At 29.4% G+C, this 24,286-nt stretch overlaps 1 protein-coding gene across 1 annotated transcript in view; it reads right to left on the reverse strand.

Annotated features, from left to right (window-relative positions):
* Window positions 1-7,562, reverse strand: part of LOC100204506 (protein unc-45 homolog A) — a 12,858-nt gene extending 5,296 nt beyond the window's left edge. The window contains exon 1 of the mRNA XM_065809153.1: window positions 7,166-7,562. Within this exon, the coding sequence (XP_065665225.1) occupies window positions 7,166-7,419 (254 nt within the window). The 5' untranslated portion in view covers window positions 7,420-7,562. The remainder of the gene's footprint in view (window positions 1-7,165) is intronic.
* Window positions 7,563-24,286: the final 16,724 nt, after the last annotated feature.

Below are 24,286 nucleotides of genomic sequence, written 5' to 3' on the forward strand. Positions count from 1 at the left end.
TATAATGATTTCTCTTGCATGAATGAAATGTGGTTTGGGATATAATTGTGTTATTATATGTTTGTTTTTCTATATTTAATATAGCATTGATCATTTTCATACATTTTTTATTTAAGTTTAATTGTTTATAATTTATTAAGATTTAGATTATTAGAAAATTCATGTTTACAGAGTTGCTATTAATCAAAATCGAGTTGTTGTACCAAGGAAATTGTAGAGGTTTATTTATAAAATATGCTATATATATTATAAAGAAAATTTTGGTTTTCATATGTTTTCACTAATAAATAGTTCAATATATATATATATATATATACATATATATATATATATATATATATATACATATATATATATATATATATATATATATATATATATATATATATATACATATATACATATATACATATATATACATATATATATATATATATATATATATATATATATATATATATATACATATATATATATATATACATATATATATATATATATATATTGAATCGCCGCAGTGTGTTTTCACTAATAAATAGTTCAATATATATATATATATATATATATATATATATATATATATATATATATATATATATACATATATATATATATATATATATATATATATATATATATATATATATATATATATATATATATCCTTGGAGTCGCCGCAGTGTCATACCTTGTGTGTTGGGGGGGGGGGGGGGGGGAGTTTAAAAACCTGCGTTTTTTAAGTCTTTGCTAATATGGTTGCAGGTTTTTACTTAACTTTAATTAAATAAACTTAAGAAAAAGTAATACAGGTGTATTACTTTTGATGATGGCAAATTAATTTTATTTTGCATTTATTTGGTTTCTTTATTTTGTAATTTTTAAAGTAAGATTATTTTAGTTATTAAGTTTTTTTATTTTATTGTTGACGTTAGAGTAGTAAAAAAAAGAAATAATTAGTGTTGCTTTGATAAATATGTTTAATGAAAATGATGACATTAAAATGGATGATGGGCTAGATTAAGTTATGTATTTACAAGATGATGTAAGTGCTATAAGGCGTGTTGAAAATAATCGAAGACGAAATGAAAGAAATAAACTTAGGCGAGATGAAATTAATCATTTACAAAATGAAAGAAATAGGCTTAATAAAGATTAAGTTAATCGTCACCAAAATGAAAGAAATAGGCTAAATCAAGGCGAAGTTAATCGTCACCAAAATGTAGGAAGATCTGTTGGTCAAGGACGAATGTATTCTATAGCAAGAAGTAATGCTATTCCAGATTATTATTATTTAGGAGAAATGAATCAAATTTGTCAGCACTATGGTGCTAAGAAATTTCCAGATGAAACACATTTTTTATGTTGCCATAATGGTAAGGTAGCTTTGCCTCCGCTTTTTCCTTTTACACAAGTTTTACAAGATTTATTTTACAGTTATGTAGATTGTAATGCTAATGTTAATTTTTTTAAACATATTTGAAATTATAATGCCTGTCTTTCTTTCGCTTCATTTAAAGCAACTGTAGTTCAACCAATAAATCATGGGCCTCCATGTTTTAAAATATGTGGCCAGATTTATCATCGTGTAGGTAATCTTAGGCCAGATCAAGGTATTCCACCAATATATTCTCAACTATATATATATGATCTACATATATATATAGTTGTAAACTTCATCATTATATACATATATATAATGATGAAGTTGCAGTTGTATTTGTTGGCAAAGATGGTGCTCCCCAACTTCCAAGGAAGTTGTTTTTTACCCAATAGGTCATCCTTTAAAAACTGTATCAAGTATGTCAGCCAACTTAGATCCTATGATTTATCCTCTCTTTTTCCCAAGAGGTGATGCTGGTTGGCATAATCAGTAGTGCATAACCCTAGGCGTGCCACACTGGTTAGAAATCATGTTACATTATCTCTGTTCTACAATTATAGACTTTCTGTTCAGCAATTTTTCTGTTCATTTTTTTATGGCAAGAAACTATTTCAGCAATATGCTGTAGATGCATATGTAAAAATTGAAGGCCAGCGTCTTGCTTTTATCAGAAATAATCAAGATAAACTGTGAAGCGAGCAGTATGATGCCTTACATGAACATGTTAACAACATTGCAAACGAACGTAATGTTAGACCATGGCGAGTAGTTGTTTTGCCATCATCTTATGTAGGAAGTCCGAGAGCTTTAAAAGAAAACTTTGAAGATGCTATGGCAATTATTAAAAAGTATAGTAAACCAGATCTTTTCATTACTTTTACTTGCAACCCCAAATGGCGTGAAATAACAGAAAATTTATATCCGGGTCAGACTGCGAATATTTGTTCTTTTTTAATTTTTTTTTTTTTTTACTTTTCAATTTTTTTTCTATAACTTCCTACTAGCATGGAATCACGTAGCTTTTTTAATGTTTAATCGCTCTATGAATAATAAATATTTTTAATTATTTTAGTATAGTTTTTTTTTACAACAGGCTATGCTTGACTCTTCGGTCCTGGAGATGGCGGCTATTATAACTCATTTGGAAAAAGAACCTTCAACAATATTTTTGTTACATATTTAACTATTTATCATGTATATAAATTTATTTTTCAAAAAAAGTGAACACAATTTTTAATATTTAATTTTTACAACTGTTTTACATGGTTTTAACACCTCTTTAATAGCCTTTTTAGCTCATTAGGCCGGGTGAATAAAGGAAAGCAATTGCTTTTATTCAACGCTTTTAGACTGATTGCTCACATTTATGTGAAAGTATTTATCTCAAATTTGTTCAAATTTTGCTCAAATTTGTATTAATGTAAAGCGTAACAATTACTTCAAAAATGTCGAATAAAAGCAATTGCTTTTTTTTATCAACCTGACTTATACAAAAATTAATAAAAAGTTTTAAATATAACTAAAAATTTTAACGCAAAGTTAAGACAGTTAACGCAAGGCAAAATATATTCCGGACATTTTTCGCTAAATATAAATAGTATAAATTTGGATTGGATGAATGCTGAAATAAATATATGTTAATATATGTTAATATAAAGTAAATTGACATATTTGTTTACCGTATTTTTTTTTTAATTATTATAATTTCTGCTGGATTATTAAAAAAAAAGATAGCTTGAGTAATAAGCTTTAATATTGTAGGAGCAGTAAACAGGGATTAGCCTTATCTGGAATTGTGGATATATTTTTCAACTTATAGTTTTTCTGGATATCCAAAACAATTTCTTTCATACAAGTTTACAAGTTATATATTAATAAGTTATATTAAGATACAAGTTAAGGTATAATTTTTGTGAATATTTATTTTTTTAAGCTTAACTCGTCACTCTTAGCAAAATAAAGAAAAGTTTAAAAAAAAATTAGAAACTACTCAACTAAAAGCAAAATTAAGAGAAAGGAAAGGGAAGATATATTTCCGATATTTTACCTAAACAATTTTTCAAAATTTTTAAATAAGACTTGAATGATCTATGCATATAATTCAATTCATATTTTAACATTTTGTTGTAATTTGCGCATTTAATGTCCAAACGTTGCGAAATAAATGGTTAACTGTATCTTTAATGAAGCTAACAGTATTGTTTAACTAAGAAGCCAAGAAAAATAAAAGTAAGCAGAACTAAAAAAGTATTTAAAAATTTATATTTCATTAGAGAAAACAAATTAAGTTATTAATAATTTATTTACTTCAAACCCGTATTACGGGTTGCCTACTGCTAGTATGTATGTAAATATATATATATATATATATATATATATATATATATATATATATATATATATATATATATATATATATATATATATATATATATGTATATATAAATTAGTAGAAAATAACTTAACTAAAATTTTTCATTTAACACTGTGTTTCATCAATAAAGACTCATCAAATATCTGATGAGTCTTTATTAATAGAAGCTTTTTTTTTTTTTAATTGGCATAGATAAAAAATATTTCTGACAAATTTTTGGTATACAAATATTTTATAAAAAGTTCTATAATATTAGTCAATGCATCTTTTTTTAAAGTCTCAACACTTATTTTCTACGAATGAAAACTTTACCAACTTCCATTTATAAATTCAGTTATGAATTTGACACATTTATTTTTTCTAATTTTAGTTGTAGTTGCCTTACATTATTGTACAGAGCACCACAGAAAAGCATTTAACTAGAAAGTTTATGCCTACATCAGAGTTAGCTTTGAAGCAGATCTCTTTTTTCCAACCTAGATCTCTTGCTTTTAAAGCATGCACCATAACCACTGTGCCATGGCTACTCAACATTCCTTAAGTGATTTTAACAGTAGGTTTCCCAAAAACATTTCTCCCCCCCCCCCACCTTTTAAGTTTTCTCTATTCTCTAAAGTCCCTTGAGGTTAAAAAGAAAAAGAAAAAAAAATCAGTTGTCAAAAAGCTATACTTGTAAATTTTACAAAATTGAATTTTTCAGAAAAAATTAGCTCAACTTTGGATTGGTTTGTAAAGAATTATTTTTTATTATTAATCTTATTGATTATAAGTTGAATGATAGTATTAATAATAATAGTACTAGTCTGACGCATGTTTTTATAAGCATATTTATTTTTAAAAGAAGATATGCTAAAAGTTTAAAGAGATAATCATGCTTAAACTTATGATAACTAGGGTTTTCTTTTAAAAAAGCTCTAGTTATTGTTGTAGATTTTCCTAAATGTTTTTAGAGATGTGCAGGGTACCAGGCAATTTTTGTTGTTGTGTTAGGTACCTGGTAATTTTTGAAGTTACTTGCTAATTTTTGGAGGGGCCTAGCTACCTCTAAAAATCTTAGATAAATTTTTCAAATGCTTGGCAATACTGGGAGATGATGGGTACCTGGTAATTTCAAATTACTAGGTACCCTGTTCACCAGAAGGTTTCCAGGTAACTGACACTTCTTTTTCTATTTCTGGATTACCAGGCATCTTAAAAAATTACCAAGCATCTCTAAAATTACCAGACACCTCCAATAATTGCAAGGTAAACCAACACACCTAAAAAATTTGCCGGGTATCTGACACATCATTAAAAGTTTTCCAAGTAAAATTATTATCTGTAAGAATGGATTATGTGAAGATCCCAGTCATAGATGTGTAACTGCTCTTGTAATGAATGTTTGGAACAAGACTGGTTTTGGAGAACTCAGGTAAAAGTCAGGTAAATAATGCAGCTTTTAATTATGTAACTAAAAAAAAAGGAACTCAGCAGAAACAAAAAATAGTTAAATACATACATAAATAAAAAAAAGTAACCAATACATAGGAATGTGCTTAATTCTTCCAATAATGGAGTATTGTTGGTGCCATTACCATTCTCATAAATATTCTCAATATTCCTTTCTCCTGGTTTCTTCGCAAGCAACACATGTTGGAGTTACACATTTTTCATATTATGGAAGTTTTGCATGAAGGCATTGACCACAAAGACATCTAACAGGGAAGACTAGAAGAAGTCTATCATAAAGGCAGGTATATTTACAGAATATTGGGTTCATTTTCAATATTTTTTTTTATATATTTGATTAGGATAATTTATACCTGGTGACCCTGGAAATGACTGAGAAAGTAGTCCAGGTTATAAATTGAGGAAGAGAAGATGGTAAAAACAGCAACATTGTTTGTTTCTATATGCTATGGACTCTGGTTCTTTAAAGCCTATATGACAAACAGGTCAATTTCAAATGACTTGGCTGCCTTTAAACCATCATTTGAATTATGGGACCATTACCCAAAACTAGAACAGGCCCTTCTTGTCATCATGCAGAGGCATGGTTGGTACTAATAGAACAGTTATTAATACTGATCCTAGCAGAGGATGATGCTGAAGAGAAAGTAAAGAAGATATTGGAGATGTTAGTCAAGAGTGATGCCTCCAAGTAGTTTCATATGGAGAAGTCAAAGTTATCAGTTATTACCAGGTCAACAAAGCTAACTTAACTGCTTAACTGGTAGGTTTCCAGGACTTTGTTGAAGGCTAAAGGTTGGATAACATGAAATATGAAACCTTCATGAGAGTAAGAACAGTTTAAGTTTTTTTTTTTTAAACACCCTACTCAACAGCAAGAAAGTAAAATCTGCTTTTATTTTTATAGACATTTCTTATGATTAACATTTTAAAATAAAAGCATAAATTATCTTATTTATAAACATGAAGACACAATTTATAAAATTATTTAATATATGCAAAAGTTCTTAAGGTTCCTGATTTCAATGTTTTGCAAACATTGAAATCAGGAACCCTCGCCATTGCAAACTTTCATTGCAGCTATTTATATATACAAAAAATAAGATCCACTATGTCTACAAATGATTTGGTCGAATCTCTTTTTTTTTTTAATAAAAAAATTCATATTGAAAAATTCATGAAAACACTATGGAGATTTAAAACTTTTTTAAATGTTAATAAGAATGCATTTGAACTAAAACCATTTAATTCAAACATCAATCATTTCATCAACAAAGTTTAAAAAATTTAACCATATCAGTCAAAACATTTCAAAAATTATTAATAAGCCCAACGGTTTTCCAAATTTTTGATATCTTACACTACAGTTAATTTATAGGTAATATATTTTTAGTAAATAACTAAAATAACTTACTTTTTGCAGCACCTTGTTGCAATGAATTCAATTATACTTTTCATAATTTCATTTCATTTATATTTTTATAAGGCATTTTAAAGTTCAATCTGTATTATATAAATACAGATGATATTATAATTCAGTCATCAAAATTTTTAGAAAAAGTAGTAACTGTGATTAGATCCGAAAACACTTATATCATAAATGGCTTTAGCAACTTTAAAATCCTTAAAAATTCTTAGTAAAAATTATGAATTTTATCTTTCAGTTTCATTATTTATTCATAAGTAAATATGTTTTGGTTATCAACGTTTAAAGGTAAAAGTAGCAATCCACTCATTATACAATCGATCCATTCTTATTAATCTTATACTTATTATTCATATCTTTGGATTTTTAAAAACCATTACTAAATATATATTATATAACTCAGCTTTTAAATATAAAAATATTCAGATGTAAATATAAGCAAAAAAAAGCATGCTTTTGTTTTCTTTAGATGCAGGGTTTCACATTAAAACAAACTTAATAACAATACAAAAATCAAAATAACTAATCAGCCAACCTTCTAAACAGTGCTTTGACATCATTTGGTTGAGTTTTCAATACAAAATCTGCATCTTCACATGCATTTTGATATTTCTCTAATTTTAGATAACATACACAACGATTTTTATGTAAAATACATCGCTCAGATTGAACATCGCAGAGCAAAATTGCCTGAGTGTAACTTTCTACAGCTTCATTGTATCGACTATCTTTAAAATAATTATTACCAGCATTTCTTAGAGATGCCCAATCATTTGAAGAAGAAACCATATTTAATAAGTATAATTTTTTATAATCTGAATAATTTGCAAATTGCCTTTAAACATAGCATCTTAAATTAAGAGGCTCTCAGCAGAAATTGTAAACAGCCTACACCCCGATATTCGGTAAAAACAATAATAAGTAATTTAAATAAGTCTATTTTACATAACGGTCATAATCCGGTAACAACAAAAATCGCCGGTTATGGCAATGATGCTTTCACCTAACGAAAAAAAGGGAAGATAAAAAAAAGAGGAAGAAGAAGAAAAAGAGCTTAAAGTATTCAAAGACTACTAAGAAAAAAATTATTTTAAGGTTCTTTGCATCTCTGAAAAAAACGCATACTAAAACCTTTTAATCCCTGTATTATTTTTCACGGGAAAAAAACATACTAAAACTGTGTCCCTGTGTAACAAAATATTTACAAATTAATGACATCGCTAATCGAGTAACGCACCAATGGAACGAAACTATTTCGCAATCATCTGGTCAGCTCTGGACATTGCATTTTCTTTGTAGGCTGCTCAAATACCCAAAAATCTCAAAATGGTTAAGAGCTCTTCAATAGCATGATCTCCGCAGCTCTAATCTGAGTACTTGAAACAATAAAATATCATTTTGAAGCGCAGGAAAATAAATTTTACTGCGAAATTGACGTCTTGAAAAAGACATTATGTAGTAAGGCGTCTATTAACTGCATAATAAATCAACTGATTAAGAAACCTTGCTAAAAAGAAAAAGAGTAGGACGCCAGTCCAACAACTTAAGTTTACAACATTTAACAACGAAAAAACTAAAAAAACATCAAACTATAGACAGCTAATTTTTGAGACAAACCCTTTCGTTTTATAGTCCATCATTTCTAGTTCAGTACGATAAATCAACGCAATCAAATTGGTCGAAACACAAAAAAGCATTTTTGCTACTCTTAAACAATGAAAAGAAATCCCTCATAAAATATACCAGTCAATCATAGAGTAAATACAGCAGTTCGTGTTTCCAAGAACTGGCCTAGCAAACAATATTTGAGGCATGCCTGACAGATAACAACCGTAACAAATCAATTTTTTTTAACTTTCTATATACATATATATATATATATATATATATATATATATATATATATATATATATATATATATATATATATATATATATATATATATATATATATCAATTAGATTGTAGTGTAAACCAAAACGGCCACAAGTTATAAGGCCAAGGCTTTCCGAGGCAAAGTCAGTCCCAAATGGGCAAGTATTGAAAAAGTTTTTTTTTTTTTTTAACATAATTAATAAATATCCTATAGATAATATTATAATTATTGTATCATAGTAATTATTATTAAATTATAAAAAAAAATTTTTACATTATAATCATTATTTAATTATAATGTAATATCATAATCAAATAATAATTATAATATAATAAAAATTGTAGTATAATAATAATTATAATATATTAATAATTTATTTATTATAGTTTTATGTTTTAATATCAAATATTATTATATACGTAATATTAAATACTATAACATAAAATTATAATAAATAAATCTTATTAAAAATGAATATCAATTCATGTTATTAGAAATTTATTTAATGTTAAATATTTAATATTAATTTAAATTAAATTATAAACTAAATTTAAAAAAATTAGGTTTAACAACATGTAATATTTTACTTCACTATATATTTTCTTACTCGAACCTAATTAATATATTAATTTTTACATATTTTTATGTTTTAAATGACTAAACAAGTTTAATAAGTTGCGAACCGGAAAAATTGTGTTTGTAGTCACAGAGAATAAGCGAGTTTAAAATATGATCACTTGCATTAATCCCTCATTTTTCATAAATCGACTGACAAATATGTAGAACATGCACGGAGTGTACATTTAATGAATGGCAAATAGATGAAACATCCAAGGTTTACATAGATCGACTGACAAACAGGTAGAACATGCAAAGAATGCCAATGTAGAGCATTGGCTGAGGGGATTTTTTCCTTGAACCGATTTCTTCTTGGGAGTTTTCCTCGCAGGAATTATTTCTGGGAGGATTTTTTCCTGGAGCCATTTTTCATATTAAAAGCCATGTAATAAAACATATTCATAATACCCTCTTTTACTGTTTTGAGTATAATAGTATCTTTTAAAACAACAAAATCAGTTGCGGTTTTATGTAAAATGAAAATTTTATTTTTTTAAAAAAACGTGAAATTTTTAAATTTTATGCATAGCTATAGTAAACAGTAACCTTTAAAGTTCTACTAGCATACGGAATTAGTTTATATATTTAAACTATTTATCAGTATAGCTTTACGAAAAAAATATAAAGTAAAGATCAGCTTTTATAATACACATATAAACTGGTTTAAAATAACGAGGTAAATTTTTAACATTTAATACTTTTATTTTGTTCAAAAAGTGTCACATAATTCAAGTTATGTGACACTTTTTATACAAAATAAAAGTATTAAATGTTAAATATTTACCTCGTTATTTCAAGCCAGTTTATAAGTGTATTATAAATGCTGACTTTAAATAGTTTAAATATATAAACTAATTCCGTATCCTACTAGAACTTTAAAAGTATCCTAGTAGAACTTTAAAAGTATCCTAGTAGAACTTTAAAAAAACATAATTCAATAGTTCAAGCATATAATATAGGTTCTCGTATGTTCCCTAATTAGGGAACATACGAGAACCTATAATATGTGCTTAAACTAGTATATGTAATATGTATGCAACCTATTTAAATTATATACATTGTTTCGAATTTCCCCTATTGGGTTTCTTTAACATTTTAAAATAAAGATGGATTTTGGATGTTATTTGTTTGAAATTGACTTTTTTTTCTCATTAAACTAAAAATACTAGATACTTTCTAAATGGTTAAAACAAATCTAATTATTTTTTATATATAGCCAAAAGTGGTTAAAAAATATACGGTCAGTAATACACATAAATATTTTCGCATAACTCTTATTGTTAAATTTAATACATGTCGATACAATTGTTGGTATTAAGTATGAGATATTTTAATTTTTTTTTCGAGGTGGTAGGATTATTTAATGCTCTAATCTATATACTTTCGGATATTATTTTATTATATAGGTACGGACTCCGGTAAGAAATTTATTGTTTTTTAGGCAATGTGAAGTTGCCTGTTGCTCTTGATATATATATATATATATATATATATATATATATATATATATATATATATATATATATATATATATATATATATATATATATATATTAAAGTTAATCTGAAAAAAGTTATTTAAAAAATGCGATGGAAATAGTTCAAGGTTGTATTTAAGTATGAATAGGATATTTTGGTAGATGTTGATTTGGTTAACATTTAGTGTATTCAAGTTTTAGTTTAGCATGGGTCAGTTTTACTTTATTATAAACTAATCTTGATATCAGTATTCAATTTGGGTTTGTGTGTACTTGCCCATGAAATATTAGCGTACATAAGATAACTTCAATTTAAGCTTGTGTGTACTTGCTCATGAAATATCAGTGTATATCAGATAATTTTGGATGCAAGACAAAAAAGAGATTTGATATTATAATGTAGAGTATACCAATATTTATTGAAATTTTAGTGTTTGTTGTATTAAAATAGGCTCTCCGAGATATAATTTTGTCAATAAGTATCCCAAGAAGTTTAGCTGTTTCTAGTTTTAGCTGTTTCTGTTCTTTCAATGTTTATCTTATCTATTTTTAGTAAGGGAAGTATAGTTGGTATATTATTTTTTGTTTTTTAAAATAAAAAATTATGTATTTTGTTTTTTCTGCATTTAATGATAACTAAATTAATTTTAACCAGATCTTAATCTATTAAGCTCTTTTTTTATACATTCGTAAAGGTCTTTGATTGAGTTCGAGGAATAAAATAAATATGTATTTTTAGCAAACATTATTACATTTTTTTGAAATTTTTATACGTTATTTTGAAATTTTTGTAAGGTCGTTAATATATAGAAAAAACAAAAGGGTTCTAAGAATGGAACCTTGACGGACGCCGTACTCAATTCTTTGTAGTTTTGAATGTTTATAATTGTCGGAAGTAATACATTGTTGTCTGTTGCTAAGGTAGTTTTTAAACCAGTCAAGGGTGATGTTTTTTATCCCATAGCTTTCCATCCTTTTAAGTAAGATTTACAGTATCAAACGCTTTTGATAGGTCTATAAAGGTAACTTGAACATATTTTTTTATATCAAAAGAATCACTTATACTATTAACTAGGATTGCGTGTTCAGTTAAATATTGTCTTTGAAAATCAAAATATTTTTTATATATAATTTTTTTTATTTTGTTATTAAGGGGCTCCAAGAAGACCAACGGTCTTGTCACAGAGCACCGTGGAAGTGCATTTAACTAGGACGTTCACACCTTCTTCCTTACCGTGACACGAAAATATGTCCAGAGTTCGTTTCGATTTAAATCTCTGGCTTCTAAAATTCAGCCTTTTTTTAAAAAATTAACCTGTATTTGAAAGTTTCAAATATAGGTTTATTTATCCTTTAAAGACATCCCAGTGGGCACGCATCGTCCGGAGGACGTCTGTTAGACGTCTCACAGGTGTCCTTACGTTCGTAAGACGTCCAACAAACGTCTACCGGACAACGAATGCCCACTGGGATTTACCACTACCATACTACAGATACCATCTATACCAGGAGTTTTATTTGATACAATGGAATTTAGAGCAACGTTAAGTTCTTTGTATTTTAGTTCTCTGTGGGCATCACTTAGATTCAAACGAGTTATTTGAAAATTAAATTTTTGAGTCAAGATTAGGGCCAATGTTTACAAATAATTTGTTGAATTTTTCAGCAATTTTATTTTTGTCACTGTACTTTATATTGTTTATGACAATATGAGAAGGTAAACTATTTGATTTTTTTTTTTTTCCTGATTATTTTTTTATTATTATGCTCCATGGTTTTTTAAAACCACCAATTGAATGTTTCATTTGCTTCAGGCAGGAAACAAATAAAAAATTATTTCATGCATTAAAATTGAAACTACCCAGTGGGTTAAAAAAAGTGTTCAAGAAATTTAAGACGTATTTCTACGCTTTAATACGTACTACAACATATTAACAAGTATTACTACATGTTTTAGACGTCTCAAACGCTTCTTGTGCCCACTGGGTAAGAAGTGATTTAAGTACGAAATTGCTAAAAAAGTTGCAGAAACTTAAAATAAAAACCTCATTGAAGCTGCTAATAAGTATTCACCTGATGAAGCTTTAGCATTTGTTATTGATGGTGAAATATCAAAATCAACAGCTTCTAAGAAATTGTGCTGAACAAAAGGCTGCCATATATCCATTAATATATATCCATTTATAAGAACATTCATCCTGATGACTATTCAGTACACATACCACTAAAAGATCTTCTAAAACGCGCTATTATAAGGCTGCGGGTTGTACAAGATTCTGAGCTAATCATAATACTTAGGGAACTAACTAAAATGGCGTTTATATGCACGGCTAGATTTGATAGTTTGACAGGACATGGTGTTTACAAATAGGTTAGTCAAAATGAAAACAATGAACAAGGTCTAACGAATGAAAAGTACTTTTTTATTACTTGCATAGTACCATCAGAACTAAATTGGCTTTACATAAATAAAAAGGTTGTAATATTATTCATCCAGAATGTGCGGCCAATTGATTAAAAATAAAATACATTGTTATATATAGAGAGATGATAAATAATCCACAGTCTTATTTAAAACGTCGTGGAGATACGATTATTTGATAGAGTCCCAAATCTAGTGTTAAATTTTCATTTATCACTAGATTTTTTAATCGTTTTGTCAGCATCAAATAAAAAGCACCATATTGGTACTTCTTCTTTGGGACTATGGGATTGTTTGTAGTTGGTATGAAATACTTGCAAACATCTTCTCCTTTTTGGCAAAAAAGATAGTAACAATTGTTTGTTGAGAGGCCATTGAATAAATCTTTCCAGTTTAATGTTAAATTTCCAGTTTAATAATAAATCTTTTAAACGCTTTAATGTATGTTGATATTTCCGCGTATTTTGCTCTACTTCATATATACCGCGCCCGCGGTAATTCTTAAGTGACGCTCAATTTCTACGTTTGCTGTTGTGATAATGTTTGATATAAATCAGTGTGACTGTCTTTGTATTGAAGCCATTAATGGCATTAGTGGCTTCAGTACAAAGATAATAATACTGCCTTATATCGAAGACAATCACACTGCCTAACATTTTTTCAATGGGATCAAATCACTTAATCGCATTAATCGCTTATTTATCAAAGACAGTCCTTTTAAAGTCTTTAAATCGGACATCTTCAAACTGACTATTAACATTTAGGATTTTAGAAAAGTCAACAATTTTTGATATAAAATCTACAGTTTCACCTGAGCCCTAGATTTCCGGTTGAATCTTTAGTGCAGTTAATGTTTCAGCACAAAAAATCTGAAGACTTAATACAACACTCTGTTGTTCTATGGGTTTTGGACAGATCGACACTTGATTGAGCTTTGATAGTTTAACAATAGGTTTTTTTCTTACTCAAACAGCTTTTTTAAGTCAACCCACTTTTCAGTTTTTTCAGTTAACCAATTATTTCTAAAAGATTTGGTTAGATGGACATAATCATAGAGCAAAAAAGTGTTTTTTAGTTGTTCGTGATGAAGAAATCAAACTAAATTTTTTAAAGAATGCTTGATTTACTCTATTATTATCACACAAAATTGTAACAGTATTGCCATTACACGAAGAAACTAAATTTATCATATCAACAACTTGCTCATATTAAAAATCAGCACTTAAATAATACACTGGCAGAGCTTTGCACTAAACTTTTTTACCTCCAAATAATGAGCAAATCATAAAACTTAAAACAATTATTGCAAAATGTTCTGGAAAATTTACTGCTTTTCCAAATAAATTACCGCCTTGATACATTAGTTGTGGTTTTATTGTAAACTTCGTTTATATTAGAATTGGACAGTGGCGGATCATGGATTTGTTTTTCCTTTGGCAAAATTTTTTGTGTGTAAATATTACCTCCTCCCCTAACTAGTCTCACAACCCTTTCATGGACAACTACTGTCTGGTGCCAAAGAAACGCCCCATACCAATTTATCAATTTTGAATTTTTCCTTATCTACGCGAATACATATTTTCAAAAAGTTCTCACTTTACCTTATTTATTATGACCTGCATCCCTGTTTACTTTGCACACAAGAGTTTTATGACTCAAATTTGTCTTTTTTATTTATGTTAGCAATCTTTACTAACTTTGGGTCATTATCTTTTCTATAAAAGATATCCATAAATTAAAATTGAATTGAAATTATATCTATATCTAATTCTAGAAATCCAAGATGTACACTACTAAAAGTAAACAAATTTTAATATTCAAAATTAATTTTAAAATGATTCTAATAACTTAAATATTACTACTCTCTGAACACAAATAGTACAATTAATTATGGTTTCGGGAATCACGACTTTTTGGGGCTCAGATCTATTATAAAGCAGAAAGCCTCTTTCCATTATTAATCAAAAAAGTTAATTTCAGAGTTTCTTTTAAAAATATATTTTCAATGAACAAAAGCCTCCAAAACTGTGGGGCCCAGGGCTATAGCACTGGCAATATAATTCCATAAGGAATATACAAATGTTTTTAAAACTTTAAAAAGTTTTTTTTTTAATATATCTACTGAGCACATCGTTTTTAGATCAATAGCAGATTTAGACTATGCATCTTCAAAATGTATTTAAGAGAAACTTTTTACTCACCACTGCTAATTATACTATTAAATTTTGAATGTTGGTATAAAATGTCGGAATAACATACATTTCTATTGAGGTAAGAACCCGTAAAACACCAGCTGACAGATATTTTTCAACAATAGCTAACAATACTAGGCAGTAACCAGAATCAATCTAAAATAGACTTTAATAATACAAACAAATTTTTTACAAACCTTAAAATCCGTTAGAATTTTTTTTTTAAATAAATCAAGGTAACTTGGAGTTAACACATGAATGATCTGCTAAACACTTATCCAATAAGAAACATAACTCTTAGAAGGTGCTTAAAACTTCTAAATTTTGGCATCAACCTTTAACTGTATAATTTAGATAAAATAAGACTGATTAATCGATCAATCGTGTATTTGTTGTGATAAATGTGTTGCATATATTATAATTGACATCATGCATACAAAACATATGCTTATTTTAGTAAATTACAAACTGTGAGCATAGTTTTGTAATATATAAAAAATATATGTTTACATTTACAATCATAACAACAGCAATATTACAAAACTATGCTAGCAGTTTGTAATTCACTAAGTCAAGCATAAATTTTTATAATACTACTAGGGATTGCAATCCCGGGCATAAATTACGATCCCGGGTTTTCGGGATTGAAGTAAATAAAATCCCGGGATCCCGGGATTTTATATAATGTGAGATATTTGCTAAAAAACAGAACTTAATACTGCATATATGAATATACTTTTTGATGTTATCAATTTTTTATTTAATTTCATTATGCCTTAATGACTTAAATTAATTTTCTATGGCGCCTTAAATTGTTTTAACTGTGTAACAGGCAGCAGGTGTATATAAAGATCTTAAAATAATGCAGAAATATATATACGGTACCTTCCATATTATGTTTTAAGATTACAGACTTTACAGAATAACCTTCATCAAATAATTGGATATGTAAATAACATTTGAACATTTAAAGTGTATTTGACTAAAGTAAATAAACAATCAAAATTTCAAAATAAATTTGTAAACATAAATTTTCTTAAATTTGGCTACCGATGTAGCTGCTGTAACAACAAGCTACTTTGTAAAAAATAACATAATAAGTTGTTTGTTAATATTGAGAGACAAAAATTAAAGAAAATCTTTATTTTATATTTATAAATAAATGGTAGCTAAATAATAAATGTAAAACAAAAAAACAATTCATATTAAATGCATATTTTATTTACAAACTTTCTTTTTTTGTCTGAAAATATGCCCGGAGGAATAGTAGAGCATTTAAGGTTTGGTCATTTAGCCTACTCCTTATTTTACTTCCCAAATACCCAGCTGCAGAAAATGCCCGCTCAGGTTCGATGCTCGTCGGTGGAATAGATAACAAATATTGGTATACTAATTCCAAATTATGCCCCCGGTTTCCACCATTTTCAAACAGATGCATTTCTTTCTTTATGATTGACATTAAATTTGAAGTTTGTGTTTCTGGTTGAATGGCTTTCATGCTTTGTGCAATTTGTTCTTGTAACTTTTCTCTTAAAGACAGGGAGGCTCGAACTTGTGATTCTTCATTTCGAACGACAGCCATTATATTTTCATCAACATCAATACTTGATTTTTCTAAATTATCATTTTTAAAAGCAGCTAGTCTCTCAATAAGTTTTTTTATCTGCTTCCTAATAAGGGTTTTAGGAGGAACTCCAAAAATTTTGCAGACATTTGTTTCATCATTCACAGCATCATATTTTGGATTTTGAAGGTATTTTAAAACACCAGAAATTTCATTATATTAAAATTAATTTCTTCAGTTATTCCAAAGTCATTGCAAAAAAATGATGCCTCAAGCATTAGTAAACATTATTATTAACATATATTGCGGTAAACATTATTGCGGTAAACAACAAAAGCAATAAAAAGGTTATCATTTCAAAACGTTCAAGCGACTTAATAAACTCAAGCAATCACTTAACCACAAATTCGCTCAACAATTTTACAATTTATCTTTTTAACGCGAGAAGTCTTGCCAACAAACTTAACGATTATTTTTTATACAATAGTCAAACAAACCTGCCTTAATTTGTGTTTGTGAAACTTTTTTCAATGATTAACTCCCGAACTACATGGTCTATTCAAAAATTTGTTCCATTTATCGTAAGGATAAAGCATAAACAGGATAAACCTGCAAAGCAGCATTATATAACTCGTTATAATTCAGTATAATTAAGAACTTTGAACATTTTGTTTTACAAAATAATTTAATTAGTTCAATCCTGCTATAATCCCGAAAATCCCGGGATTTTGTGTTTAGAATCTCGGGATTTTCGGGACCCAAAAACGTCCGGGATCCCGGGATACGGGATCCCGGGATTGCAATCCCTAAATACAACAAAAAGAGAAAAAAATTGTTTACTTTTTGCATGCAAATTCATAAAACTACAGATAAAGCAACAAATTATCTTCACTAAAGTCTTCAGTGAAGATAATTTGTTGCTTCATTGCGAAATAGCTAAAGTAAATAATGCATTATAAATGGTTGACAGCTTTCTGAATGAGTAAGAGTTTATCCATTTCGAGCTTTTGAGACATGGTTCTGAACAAGAATTTTGCTAAAGATGAATGCCTCTTTTTGGTTAAGACGAACATTTGTTTATATAGAAAACATAAAAAATATTACTTCATGAGACAACTTCTTGCAAATTTCATTTAAATAAAACTCCATCGTTTTGCTCTAAAGCCATTCATACATTATATAAAATGTCAGACGTCATAATTAAAGCACTTAAAGAACTTACAATGCTAAATGCAAAATCCTTATGCAATTTATCGACTTGTTTATCATTTTTTTCAAGTTGCGTAATTAATTTCCAGACTTTTTATATCTTGATTCAGAAAAGATTAGGCGGATTGATCACTTAGTCACCATACTACTTTAGGCATAGTTTAACTTGTTTTAGATAAAGTGATTTAAATCCACACCTCTTACCAAGATTAGAATAGACAAAATTTGTTTCTCCTATTCTAATCTCGGTATACAAGAAAAAGCCATTATGTTTATATAATGTATCAAATGATGTTGATTTCCTTAACTATTGCTAAGGAAATCAACATCCTCTAATTTAGCAACTTTTAATATAAGTTTACCGAGTGTTACTATACGTGGCATTTCATGATAATTTCTAATACGATAGCAAAGAGATCTTGAATTGCAAAATACTCAAAAGCCCTACTTAAAACTTCCGGTGAATATTTTTTATTACCAACCAATGTTAATGCATGTATTCTAATAACTTGTTGGAGGACAATTTTTTTTAATGATCCATATCAATTGAGTGTAAATATCGAATAGCTTCAATAGTTTGCGAGTAAGATGAAATTTTACGTATTCGATTACTGCATAGTGGTTTAATCGTGCATCTAGATCCACAATGAAAACCTTCAAAAAGACCACTTCACAGTTCCGGTAATTTCGTGCGCGCGCGTATTTAGTAGTACGTCATGATTCTTTATGCGCAGAATCGCATGAAAGAAAGTAAATACACAGATATATTATAAAAGCATTCTTAAAAGAAACAGTTGTTTTCATGAGATTTCTTTTCTTTTTTATAATAAAGACATCGATTTTGCTTTAAGTTTATTTTAACTATTTTAAGTCTAAATTTATTTTTATAATCTTTATATGTTTGTGTTATAGGATATATGTGAAAGAAAGAAAAGCTCTTATAGAGTGTGAAAATGCACAATGATAGTTGGGTGTATATATAATATATACAATATATTCACATACATGTTTGCATTCTTCTTTCCCGAAAGCTCACTTTTATTAATCAATATGAAATACTATTTAGAGCTTTTACGTTCAACCTACAAATTTGTTTGTTTTTTCCCTGATTACAAATATTATATAACAAAAACATATAAACAGTATAGATTTTATTTTACCATTTAAAATGGTTAAAATAAACTTGTATAAAGCTAAATCAAAGTCCTTTTTTTTGAAAAAATCTCAAGTAAACAACTGTTTCTTTTAGGGTGAGGGTCACGCTATTGGGCGAGGGGTTTAGTGGTTTCAAGACGCACCATACAAAACTTGCTACTTAAGTGTTACGAGGAAGAGAGGGGTCAAAAACGATCGAAAATTGCGTTACGTAATTTATGTTGTTTTTATAATTCTAAGATATAAAAAAAACAACCATTGTAACAAACTATAAACCAAATGGTAAAACTTGACTATGCTGTGATTCTCATACGATAGATTTTGTAAAACAGTTTTAAAATTTACCTACTAATATCAATAGACTATTATTAACTTGGTATACTTTTTTTCAAATTAAGTTTCCATTTATCCAATCATTTAGCAAGAAAAGTATTTTGAAAAAATAGCCTAATTTCTTTTTAGAACTTTACACTTATTACTCCCATATATAAATTATATACAACACTAAAAAGGTTTGAGAATATTATTGGTTGTTATAGCTAGCCCAGATGATTTGCAACACTCTTAAATTAAGAGCAATTGCAAGCAAGAGCGAATTTAGATATTCTTTGTTAATGTATAGTAATAAAAGATCACAAAGTATTGTAGCATAAAAAGCTATTAGAAAAAATCTATAACCTCATGTCCACAAGTGTGTTTTGATATAGTAAACTGATTATCAAAAGTAATAACTCTCAACTTACCACATCTTTATGAAAAACTAAGTGTAAAAAGGTAGAAACAAGAAAGATTGCAAACATTCAAGTTCATGTTGTTGTTTATTTCAATTTCAAAACACAATACATGTTTGTTGATATATAGCTTTTAACCTGAACAAAATACTTGTTATTGTATTCTATAATTAATATAAAATGTGTATCCTTTAATATCAAATGATAGTAAAATATGGTAGAAAAAAAAAACTTAAATTAAATGTACTCCATATTTACAAACTTTATGAATAGTTTCATTATGTAATTTTTGGTATAACCAATAAAAACAAGTGTTCTTTTTTTAAATTTTTGTGAATATCTCTTGTTTATTAATATAAAAACAGAGATGCGTCATGTTTTATTTTGATGTAATATAAATAATTTTTTTGAAAACTTGCTTCAAATGTAAAAGCTAATTTTGATGAAGTTATTTTTATTACAAAAATTGCCATAATTCACCTTTATTTGGTTAAATTTTTTGATTTATATTAATACTCAGTAAAGTTTTAATGTTCAGTGAAAAAACAAATATCACTTTTTTTGTTAAATTTTCCAATAGATTATTATCCAATTTATTATTCAAATTATTTCCATTAGATTAATATCCAATTTTCATCCTATATAATTGTAGTTTTTTCTCGCAACCAACAAATCAATAAACAGCAATAATCTTTTCTCCTAACTAAAACTCTGTTTTTACAAATTTTTTCCTCCATATATATACCCTATGCTTTTCCTAAAATATCCTTCCAAACATCGTCATAAATCACCGCAAACACATATTTACAATTATTATTGGTAAAAACTATTAAAGCTATTAAATGCCTAACGTCATTAAATGTTCTAGAACTTTCCGGAATTACACTCCTCCTTGATCCTTACGGATCATCCAAATAGCAATCAAAGTATTTCGAAGGCATGCGCCGTTCCCGACCACTCCGTTGCAAAAGCATGTTGATTTCTTGGGGTCTATCTTCAGCTTCGACATTTTCCTCGTTCGTCTCTAATACATCTTTAACTTGCTCTCCTTGATTTTTAGCGTTCTCTTGACCAGTTTCAGTATTCATCTTTATTTCAACATCAGGGATAATGCAGGACTGAGTATCATTTTGAGGTCTAACGTGTTTCACGTGACGTGGAATGCCGTTCACTTCTACGATTTGTTTCGACGCATTCCAAGTTATCATAGCTGGTTGCCACTTTGTATAGCACCTCGCATTTGGTGGTTTCAGCCAGACTTTATCGCCAATTCGAAATCTCTTGTTCGTGATATTTTGCGCAGGAAGATTCTCTTTTCCCAATCCTTTCACACCAATGATATAACTGTATATTTTGTTCATCGGACTTGCACCATTTTTGTCGGCTGAGACATTGTACCAATATAGTGCTTTCGGTATCGACATTTTCGATCGTTCTGCTATTATCTTGATCTTACGGTGGTTTCTTTCCACAATTCCATTTCCTTCAGGATAATAAGCGGCTCTAAACCTAATTTGTACTCCCCAACTATCAAGGAAACTCTTTATCTCTTTAGTTTTAAATGTCGGCTCATTGTCAGTCAATATTTCAGACGGTGCTCCACGTTCACAAAAAATAAGACGGAGTATTCGGACTATGGCAAGACTTCCGTATGAGCTTGATAACTGTCGCCACAAGGCGTATTTTGAAGGTCCGCAATCAATTAGACTCAAAAACTTGTCAGTGCCATAATGCGTGATATCCATGGCCAATCTCTCCCAGTTTTCTTCAACATTTAATTTCCCTTTTTCCCACCGTATTGGCGCTGGATCTATTGACTGACATGGTTCACAACTTTTTATCACATTTCGAACATCGTTTTCAGTAGCAATCGGAATTGTTTTACGAACAAAGTTTTACGTTCGATTCACTCCAAAATGTCCATTTCTCTGGTGTATATCGGAAATAGATTTAGCCTTTGTAGCTGCGATTCCCATACAACTATTCCGAAACTCTGGCACAGTCAGTTTGTTGAGCCATCTGCTGCGAACTCTTGCTAATGCGTCAGCCAAATTGTCTTTAGAAGGAATGAGTTTCACCTCAACGCTAACATTGTATTCTTCAATTAGCTGTTGTAACACGCTCAGTCTTCTTCGAATCAGCATTTCAGCCGTCGCTTTTGATCTCAACCTTGACTTTCCTGTCAGGGCGTCAGAAACCCAGTGGAACACTGTCACGGAATCCGTAAAAACAGTCACTTTCTTCAGCTTCCACATCAGAGCCATATTCATTTCACGTATCACAGCGTCTAATTCTGCCATGTTTATATGAATATCAGACGTTTCTTTTCGCAGCCATGTTGCATCCTCCACAGTAGTTTCCCCAACTTGAATAAAAGCACCAATCGCTAAAGAACTGGCATTAACCCACACTTTTCCCTCATCACCACACATAGCCCAATCACCACAAGCAGGCTCGCAACGTTACACCTCAGCAAATACTTCTTTAAACACTCACTTAACGTTCTCATCACAAATTTCATCATCCCAACCCTTCGTCAGACTGACAGCTTTCCTCTTCAAGAGACTACAAATGTCCTACCAACTGTCCACAGATTGAAAACACAACTCTCCTGATTAACTTTTGCGAGATAGCATCAACTCGATTCCTTTTGGACCATATCAGTTTGTTACCAACCTTGCGCACACACAATCCTAACACACGAACTCCATTATCACCAATCTGCTCACCTTCTTTACTTTCTAAACCATATTTTAAAAAGTGCCTCTTGACATAATCAAGTCTCACCACACTTTCGACTACGAAAATGTCGTCTACATAAGCGGATGTTCCACTCTTCATTAATTCGTCTTGATCAATGACGGCACTCACAACGGATTTGATGATCATTGGCGCAACATTCAATCCGAAACCAAGTCGTGTCAAACAATACCTTTTATTTCGAAACACCACTGTTTGGAAGGGCCAAAGAGATTTATCAGTTTTTAATTGAAGATAAGCCTTGCGTAAATCAATAATTGCTGGTTTGTTACCCATTCTTCTCCATTCTCTAAGCTTTTCGACACACACATCTGCATCTCTCGTATATGTCTCAATGAAATCGTTAACTTCTCTCCAGTCTAGAACAGGTCGGATTTTGTTGTCTTTGTTTCTCTGAATGACAGCCATTAAAGGAATCTGCCCTTTGGGCGGCCCCAATTCATTTTCGTCATACTCTAAGAGCCACTTCCGATCAATCCAACCCTGTAGTTCGTTTTCATAGTCTGCTCTAGCGTATTGTGGATTTCCGTACTGTGCCACTTTATTATGCAATCGGTTGGGGCTTTCTTCATCTCTCCGTTTCCATTTGACTTGATCTTTCTTTTTTATTTCGATTTTCTTGATCTTGTCCTTGTTCAAAGCCGATGCTCCACAGTAACTTAATCCGAACTTCGCTTTTCCCAAAGGAGAAATGGATACTCCTCCTAGTAATTTAATGGAACTCATTCCGAGCATCATATCAACTCCAAACGGTTGGAAATCCACTAAAATAACTTCATCACGTGCTTTAATGTCATCAACCTCAAGAATCACGACCGCTGACCCACTGATGAACCTTTCCTTCAAACGTTACTACCTTTTGAGAGTATAAGTACCTACATTGACTTTTGGGCAGGAATTTTTTGTTCAAAATCGTCTTCGAACACCCAGTGTCTACTAAAGCTGTCGCAACCATACCATTAACTTTCAAACGAATAACAGATAATGCGCTCATTACACCGTTGTTCAGGAGCGAGGTAGCGCAGATTCCTCGCTCCTGCAATCATTTCCCTTCAGCTTCCAGCATTTCGATGCAATGTGTCCTTCCTCGCCACATTTAAAACATCTAACAGTCTTCGGTGACAAGTTCTTCGCAAGCAAACAATTCTTTGCAATGTGATTCAAACCTTTGCAGTTGTAACACACTAACGCAGTTTTTGTAGCATGGCGTCTAGATACAGCGCCAACAGCATCACTGTCAATCACATTTGCACAGTTCAGTTTATTTATGCCATAACCCACTTTTATTTGGTTAACTTATTTGACTTCAATACTTTTTCTTGCTTTTAATGTCAGTGTTCATATGCAACTGTACAAAAATACTGTTCTGTAGACAAACATAAATATCACTTCTTTTGTTAAGTTTTCAAATATTTTATAACTTAATGTAGCCTGCCAATATTTTTTTAAATTTTAAAAAAGTTTTCAATGGTTTAACACGATCTTTTATTAAAGTTACGTAATAAAAAAATATATCAGCTAGTTTTGCAATTAGGGGTCGTCCATAAAGTACGTACGCTCATAGGGGGAAGGGGAGAGGTCTTCAAAAAGCGTACGAAAGCGTATGGGGGGGGGGGGTAGGGAGGGTTCAATCTAAAAGTACGTACTTCGA

Source organism: Hydra vulgaris, chromosome 11 (genome assembly GCF_038396675.1).
Source record: "Hydra vulgaris chromosome 11, alternate assembly HydraT2T_AEP".
NCBI lineage: Eukaryota > Metazoa > Cnidaria > Hydrozoa > Anthoathecata > Hydridae > Hydra > Hydra vulgaris.